This window comes from Littorina saxatilis, linkage group LG6 (genome assembly GCF_037325665.1).
Source record: "Littorina saxatilis isolate snail1 linkage group LG6, US_GU_Lsax_2.0, whole genome shotgun sequence".
In the NCBI taxonomy this organism is placed as follows: Eukaryota; Metazoa; Mollusca; class Gastropoda; order Littorinimorpha; family Littorinidae; genus Littorina; species Littorina saxatilis.
The window spans coordinates 36,698,461-36,707,117 of record NC_090250.1 but is presented as its reverse complement, the minus strand read 5'-3'; the positions used below and the strand labels follow the sequence as shown (position 1 = coordinate 36,707,117).

The window sequence follows — 8,657 nt, the reverse complement described above, 5'->3', positions numbered from 1 at the left end:
AGCGGGCCGAGACTAGTTGGCAGTCGTGTCCCTGTAAGTAGGCTACATGCAGACAGACAGATCTAGAGTCTCGCTTTCTTGCACAGTGTCACCTATGCTTACTGTGTGTGTGTGTGTGTATGTGTGACGGAGTGATTGAGTTTGTGTTACTGTTTGTCGATTTCTTACGTGAGCCTTGAAGGCTTCGCCTCTTGTTTTGCTTGGGATAACAGATTATCATTTTCTTTTACAACATAGCATGCAACACTGAAAGTTGATAGCTCTGCGCGCGCACATACACACACACACACTGGTACATGCATGCATTGAGAACAAAATGCCATTTGCTTCAGACATGTAATTTGTCTCAAACATGCCAATGACACAAAACAAGTGTGCTTATTATATCTAACCACATTAATAGTGCCACCGTTGTGCACACACTGTGCAAAACCCAAGTAAAATACATGTATACAGAGTGCTGATAATAAAAACGTTGAAATCAAAATGCATTATGCGCAGAGAGAGGCCAAGAGAGAAGGTGGAAAAAGAGAGAGAGGAATATAAAACGTGACAAACAAATGAAAAATAGACAATTCCCCTGTTGGTGCTAATGTAGACAGATTGTATGAATAATCGAACCATTTTCATGTCTACACACTGATCTGTTTAAAACAGACATTAGGATACTAATAAATAAGTGACAAAATACTACTACTACATGTATGTATCTCACTTGAAAGCACTCGGGATGAATTAATGGACGTTAATCTCAATATCCCCCCCCCCCCCCCCCTCCCTTTAAACTCAAAACTAAGGAAAGACCCACTTACATAAGCATTCTTCTCTTCGTGATGGAAAACAAACAAACATGCAATGAAAAAGTCAATGAGATTATGTTATTTCACAACCATGTAAGATCTATTTTCAGCATGCATGTACGTAAAAACAGTTATAAAAACAACAACACTTTTAACGTGTCTCATAAGGTCTCGTGTCTCAGTTGATCATGATTTACAACGTTGTAAAATTCAAAACTACTGTGCCACAGAGTGCAAACACAGAACTTATAGTACAACATAACTTGTCTGAGAAGAAGAGACATGTTTGCCTATTTCTGCTTTCTTTTCCCTTTTCTGATCTGCTGCAATAAATATCCAGGGACACAACAAATGAAGACAAGAATCATATTTTTTGTTTAAAAAACAAATTGTCACCCACAAAAAAATGACAATTTATCATCACTCCTTCATTGTTTTCTGTCTTCAGTAAGCAAAAAAGTAGGCATCAATGCAAGAACACAACTCACACAGTTACAAAAAGGCTGAACAAATGTAGTTCTAGCATAACATCAAAGCTTTTCAAAGATGATAAAAACATAAAAGTATCAGTATTCTGACACACAAAAGCAGCACATGCATTTACTGAAAACCACATTTTCTTTCGACCCTGTTGAATATCAGCATAAAAACAAGTCATTTTCAATCAAGTAGCAGGCATGGGAATTCCAAAATAGAAAAAACTCTGAAAATAGGCTGAGGTCCAGGGGCCGAGCCCCGTTGGGGGGGGGAGTACCAGAGGGTGCAACGCCCCCCGGAAGGAAAACGAATTTTAGCATTTTAGACCAATATTTTGATAGTTCTCGTGTAAGCAAATACTGGATAAAGAGAATAGTATACATATAATTTAATTTACCTTTTTTTTTGCGGCGGACAATTTTTTATTTTCGCTGAAAAGTAATTTCCTTTTCGTAGAAATCCGCGATTTCACGGACAATTCCCATGCCTGAGTACCCCAAATGCAGAATGGCTTGCTTTGATAAAAGTCAAATGATGAAGAAACTCACAAAACATACTTCACATACTGCATTCACTTGAGACAGTCCTGTACAGTTGTGATCATATTTCTTCACTAAATAAACAGTCACATTTTTTCTCACACATGTTCTCATAGCAGAACTTCAGTACATGCACAAGATAAATTGCTTAAATAGTGGCACCAAGATTAAAAATTGACAAAAGAAAATCCATAAGTTAAGCTGAAACCTTCATTTTGTACAGTGAAATTAATTACAAAGGAGTCTGCAGAACGTTGCGAGTTCCTAGTGGTTTTCTTGTCCCCTGAAACACACAAACAGAACAGCACTAAAAAAATAAGCGTTATTTTTTTGTTTACCTGCATATAATAGTAATAATGTTTATCAATAGAACCAGGAATACGGCAAACCTGCAGACAGAATTAAGGTTACAGGTGAACAGGGTCATTGTAAGCAATTAGATTTGTGTGCATGCACACTCTAAAAGAGAGAGAGAAAGTTTGTGTGTGTGTGTGTGTGTGTGTGTGTGTGTGTGTGTGTGTGTGTGTGTGTGTGTGTGTGTGTGCGTGCGTGCATGCTTGCGTGCGTGTGTGTGTGTGTGTGTGTGTATACGGGTGCGCCTGTCTGTCTGTGGCACATGACATACTGCTGTATGCATGTGTCTGCATGGTGCATTGTGGATTGCCACAGCTCAAACACAATCCAAGAGTATAGTTCATGTTTTTCAAACCTACAAGAACAAGAAGACAAATTGACTGTCAGAGATGATTGCATTGTGTCTTCAAAAGTCTAATCTAAAATACCACCCAGCCTTAAACTGTTCAAACTATCGAGCACACCATAACAGATCTTGCACTGATTTTAAAGACCTTTAAGGAACCTCATAACAAACCTTAACATTGCATTCAACAGTATCAGCAACTTATCAGTTTCAATCCAAGATAAAAATGAAAATGACAAACAAGTACTTAATGCAGGTTAAAGAAACTGAGTAATGCCCCCTAATTATCTACTTTCTCTTTGCTGCTTCACAAAGGAGGTTGTACATTCACACAGTGGGCACACGCTTTAAAAAATAATAATTTGAGTCACACAGAAAATTTAACAAACTTTTACATACCCAGGTCAATCTTACACAGTTTTTAAGGCTAAAAAAGTGGGAGTCTTTTTTCCAAGTTTTTCAAAGCTTTTAAAGACTTAAGACTGTGTGTGTGTGTGTGTGTGTGTGTGTGTGTGTGCGCGCGCGCGTACCATTCAGGTATGTGGTTTGGCATTGCCAATAATTATTTCAATGGCAGGAAAGCCAACAATGTTCATGATGGAGAAAAGATGATGCCAATGGGATTATCTTGATCAAATGAGGCAGAGCGCTTATGAACTGAGAAACAAAGGGACTTAAGCGTAAGTGAAAATTATGTGGAACCAAGAGAAAGTAAACGAAAATCCTAGCAAAAATCCCTGGCACCAAACTAAGCCTGGCTGCTTACTGCGGATGATAGAATAATGTCATGATAGGTACCAGTAACTGCAGTAATCCATCAGCCACAATAAATTAAATAAGCTCATGCCAAGTTTGCGCAGATGTACCTAAACTGTCATACCTTCTGACTTCAAGCAAAGCTCGCACACACATTCTTGTACATGACTTATCCGTTCAGGAGTGTATCTTTCAAAGGTAAACAAAATGTGATGAAACAAAGCAAAACATAGGTTTTTCTTTTCAGAAAAAGGAAGATTTTCAGAAAAAGGAAGATAAACAGAAAAAGGTCAGTTGAACACAGTTAAAGACAATTGATACAAACGATGATGAATCATGCTGTTACATGTCCAAACAATGTTATGGACAGACACTTGTTAATACAGAAAGAACAAATAATCAAATATAACAAGAAAGGGGAGAACTAAATAAGAAGAAATGATAGGCAACTGGTTTTAGTGTGTGTGTGTGATAAAACAAAGGCAAAGGATGTGATATTTAACGAGTAACAAACACAACAAATCAGTTTAGGAATGGTCAAAACTTGGTGCAGATTCAACAAAAAGGTGTGTGAATGCTGAAAATGCACCATACCATTAATCTCTATGGGGACCCAATCTCCTAGAACAGATACAACTACAGCAATAAACGCAGCTACACGAGTACCAGAAAAAAGCGACACAGACATTATACTATGCAGGGTAACCACCCCCCCCCCCCCCCCCCATTCTACACAACTAAACTAGCAAACTACAAATGAAAAAAATCAGGAAAAATAAACAATCCAAAAGAATATCAATTATTAATTAACTCCCAAGATCTCAAGCGAATGGATAGAGAGCAGAAATTAGATTTCAAAAAACAGGCTCAGGTAAATAATAAAGAGTGCAGGAGATTACAAAAATCCAATAATGAAGATAACAGATCCAAGTATAAAAATACCACAACTAGTGACTAGAGTCAAACTAGTCTTTACCTGCGTAACAGTTATGTAGTGTATACATAATTGCAGGGCATAACTTCTGAGACACACTAAATTGTTTAAATAACAAATCAACTGTCAAAGGGGTGGGGGGACACCAGAAAATAACACTTTCCTTCACATAAATAATCAAACTGAACAAACAAACAAACAAACACAATATATAAACAAACACGCAAACAAATAAATAACTAAATAGTTTTCTGATCAAAACGACACACGTACACAAAGAAGCTACAACCAGGGAACAACTCTTTCCTTCACATAGATAAACAAACAAACAAATGAATAAGCAAACAAACTCGAAACACATAAATAAATACAAAGTTTTCTTCTCAAAACAGACACATATTATATCAGGCATCATTCATTAACGCTGGCTAATCTAACAGTCAAATCCAGAAGACAGGCAGGACGAAAGAGAAGGCGGGCTGGGATGAATCTTATTAGGCGATGTCCCAGCCAACGACAAACGCCTCTGAAGTTTTTTCAATGGGGACCGAGAACTCTTTTTGCCGGATGAAAACAGCGCCCTGACAGGCGTGCTGGTCTCAAATTTGTTTATCAATCGTCTCACCTTTGACGCTGAAGACTGAGGGGGCTTAGAGTTGACAGATCCTTTGGGTTTGGGGTTTGCAGGGGTGGAGGCAGAGGAGGGGGCTGGCATGGCGGTCGAGCCGCTGTTCAAGTTTCCCTTGGAGTAGAAGGTCTTCTGGCGAATGAGTCGATTGGGCCCGCTCGTCTTGACTGGGGAGAAGCCCAAGTTAAAGGCGACGCTCTCTCGTCTTGCGTCCTGCACAACAGAATGAAGTTAAATTAAAAATAGTGCTTGCAGGATGTTAAAGTACACTGGAGCAACGAGAATCATAGGTACAGCGGCTGAACAGTGTGGAAATTAGGTTCTAGCCCTCCCCCCATTCTCACAGCAAATAATTGAGATATATAATCAAATGCAGACCTGTTTACCCTAAACCCGAGGCATGAGTACTTTCCCAAATAGTTGAGTGTATTTTTCAAAAAGTTGGTGTACTTTGCAAGCAAAGCCATATGGGCTAGGGAAAATATACGCGTGGGTGCAAACGTGTTTGTGTAAGAATAGCATGTCTTCAGAATTTAACTCCTTCCAATACAACAGGGATAAAACAATTTTATTTACCTGTCAGTTTATAGCAAAAATTTATAGCAGTGTCTTCCAAACAGATTGATAATGAAAAGATGAAGTTCGTGAAATAACATCTGCGGTTGACAGTGGCAAGTTCATTTTTACAATCATCTCACAAAATATTGCTTCAGCACGGACTACAGCCTTTTCTTCTGGCAGGATTTGCTTTGCGGGAATGAACTTCATAATTCCTTGGCAGCTTTCAGCGGATTTCTTTGCAGCAACCTTGTCCAGGTGAGATTTGGAACTGCAGTGTCGTTCGATGTCATATTTCCCAGCATGGGCAACGGAGAAATATGATTTACAATACTTGCAGTGTGCATGACTTTTTCCCATAGTAGACTCCAAAATTCCTGGCTCTTTCTTATATTTCTCCAAGAAAATCTGCTGCTTCTGCTGTTTAGATTTGGTACAGTCATCCGAAACTGGCACATTTTTCCGCTTCATTTTGCCACGATTGTCCAGACGATCGCATGTGCCAACAACTGAACAAGGTTTCCACAACTGAAGACTCGCTGTCATGGTTATCTCCCTTCGACCGAAACCGGTATCAGTTGTACCATTCCGTAATCAGCACACCAACACCGGAAAACGTATTCTAGACTTGTTTCTTAGGCGTATTTTGTGCGTGTGTCGCGTATTTGCGTACTGATAATAATTTGGCGTACAAAATACGCCCAAATCGTACTGGTAAACAGGTCTGCAAATGGCATTCATTCAAAACAATAAAACAGTATTCCTATAAGCATAAGCAAGCAATGCCATAGGATTTTTTTTAGATCCCATTTGAATACATGTACCGTATTTGACGGATTACAAGACGCACCGTTTTATAAGCCGCACCCCCGACTTTTAACAAAAAAATTGGGACGAGCCACGTATAGGCCGCGTCACTATATTAGCCGCCATCGAAAAAAATATAATCAGATCGTGTCAATCAATCAAAACAACCAGGCAAACGAAAGTACGGTATTTGGCGAAATCGGCTCCGAGAATAAACAAGTGAAACAAAGAAGAAAAGTTTGAAGAAAAATATCACACACACAATTTGTAACCAACACACACATGTAGTCCCGCCCGGAATAAGCTTTTTTTGGATGATTTACGACTTTTGCGCACATTTTGAGCAGACGAAAACACAACATGGCGGCTCTCGCTCCTCCAACTATCGCGAGACACACAAAAACGAAAACTCGCGCGCGCGAGATCCTGATACATCCGGTGTTTCTCTGTACGCTATCTTGTCACGACGACTTGTTGACAAACGAAGATTCGCGAAAGAAAGAGAAAAGCGCCGAGTCTTGAGTAGAGAGCTAATAAAGTACCGGTAATCGCTAATCGAGCGAAATGAAAATCCGCGGCGACTTCCATTAGGTGAATGCTATTCAAGTTTAGGTAACGTTTTAGCCGCATCTTTTTATAAGCCGCAATGTGATTTTTTTTTTTTTAAGTCGCGGCTTGTAGTCCGTCAAATAAGGTACTTCACTACATAACCAGTCATTGCGAAGACTGCAATTCTATTAGTGTACAGGCCTTGTGCACACACCACACGTATGTACATAATAAAGGGCTGGAGAAAAACATTGTACATAAGGTGATAGTCACAAGAAAACCATAAATGCTACAACAGTCAGCATATACAGTTTTAAAGCTGTCATCAACCAAAATTATTACACAACAGGATGAGCAAAATTCACCCTACAGGAGTAATACAACACTGAACAGTGTTATCCTACTACATGTACACTCAATGACTCACTGCCAAACTTTTTGTTCCTTCAAATCAAACCTTAAAACACACAGTAATTTGATAATTTTTGTTTGGTGCATTTTTGATCAGGTGTTTGAATGTTTGAATGTTTTGCCTGTGTTAGTATGCTTGCAGCTTGTATTGATGCAGTGTTTCGTTGTTCACTTGTGTGCTGAATGCTGCTGCACATGCTTTTTCGCTTTGCTTTGTATGTATATTATATGTATGTTTTTTCATTGTAAAGCGCTTAGAGAACGTCAAGCGCTCTATAAATCTCCAATACTATTATTATTATTATTATTATTATTAGGCAAAACACACTCTTAACATAATAGACTACAATGGTACCTCTGTTAAACAGCTCGTGAAATGTCAGAAATGTGGGAGTCTTAAAATGGAGGTAAATTTAGTGACACTACAGTGGTACCTGTGATGAAAGGACGCCCTTGGTACCAGCCACAAGTGTCCTTACATTGCAGGTGGCCTGTCATGACAGGACCAGGTATATTTTGGTAGGGATAATAGACAGATGGACAACAGAAAGCGTCCTTATAAGGCAGGTGTCCTTTCATGACAGGACCAGGTATATTTTGGTAGGGATAATAGAGAGATGGACAACAGAAAGCGTCCTTATAAGGGAGGGGTCCTCTCATCGGAGGTACCACTGTATGAAGAAAACGTCTGACAACATTTGGTCTTATAATAGAGGGAGTTGTATGAATAAATATAATGGAGGGTCTAAAAAGAAAGGTTCCACTGTGCTAACACAACAATACTACTCAACACATACTTATAAATGCAGAGTATTCCTGTTCATTCATGTCTGTACTGTGTACATAGTACATGTATACATGGGCATTGTCCTTCACAGAATAAACCTTCATTAACATAAATCTTTATGATGCGTGTAACCTACACTATATTTCTAAATGAATGAAAGAAAGCTTATAATGTGTTTGTTGGTTTTGCTGTGGTTGATATGAAATGAAAAAATACATGTATTAGTTTGGGTAAAAAAGCATCATACCAACTCTGTCAGATTTGTTTCACAACGCAGTACCAGAGACAAGGCATTTCAGATTTCGGGAAAATAGCAAAGCAGTTAGGCAAGATCTTGTTGCAGAAAGCGGAAAAGAATCAAGGACCAGAACTGTGACAAAGAAGAGCAGTGAGAGGAATCCGCAGAGCTACAGTGGAACCCCCTTTTAAGACCTCTACAAATCTGAGAAAATCGGGTCTTAAAAAGGAGTTTTAAAATGGGGGTAATTTGACAAAGTCCAGAGCACCAACCAAAGTTGGAGTATTTTATACAAATCTAGTAGCTACCAGTACATACAGAAGTAAGACTAAGAGACACAGGAAGGCAAGCTTGACAAATGCACACTTCTAGTAATCTGGGTTATTGTGTTAGTAGAAAGAAAAGATACATTTTCAGTTCAGATAAAAAAAAAATACATGTAATGCTAGCAACAACTAATGATGACACAGATG

The 8,657-nt window shown here is 38.8% G+C and overlaps 1 protein-coding gene across 3 annotated transcripts in view; it reads right to left on the bottom strand.

Annotated features, from left to right (window-relative positions):
• Positions 1 to 322: 322 nt before the first annotated feature.
• The window catches only part of LOC138969150 (golgin subfamily A member 4-like), a 45,995-nt gene continuing 37,660 nt past the window's right edge, over positions 323 to 8,657 (bottom strand). For 2 of the 3 annotated variants that reach the window (XM_070341865.1, XM_070341866.1), the window contains exon 20: positions 4,451 to 5,047. In XM_070341865.1, the coding sequence (XP_070197966.1) occupies positions 4,640 to 5,047 (408 nt within the window). In that variant the 3' untranslated portion in view covers positions 4,451 to 4,639. Of the gene's footprint in view, positions 2,100 to 4,450; positions 5,048 to 8,657 lie in introns of those variants that run through there. The other variant, XM_070341867.1, reaches the window with a different exon arrangement.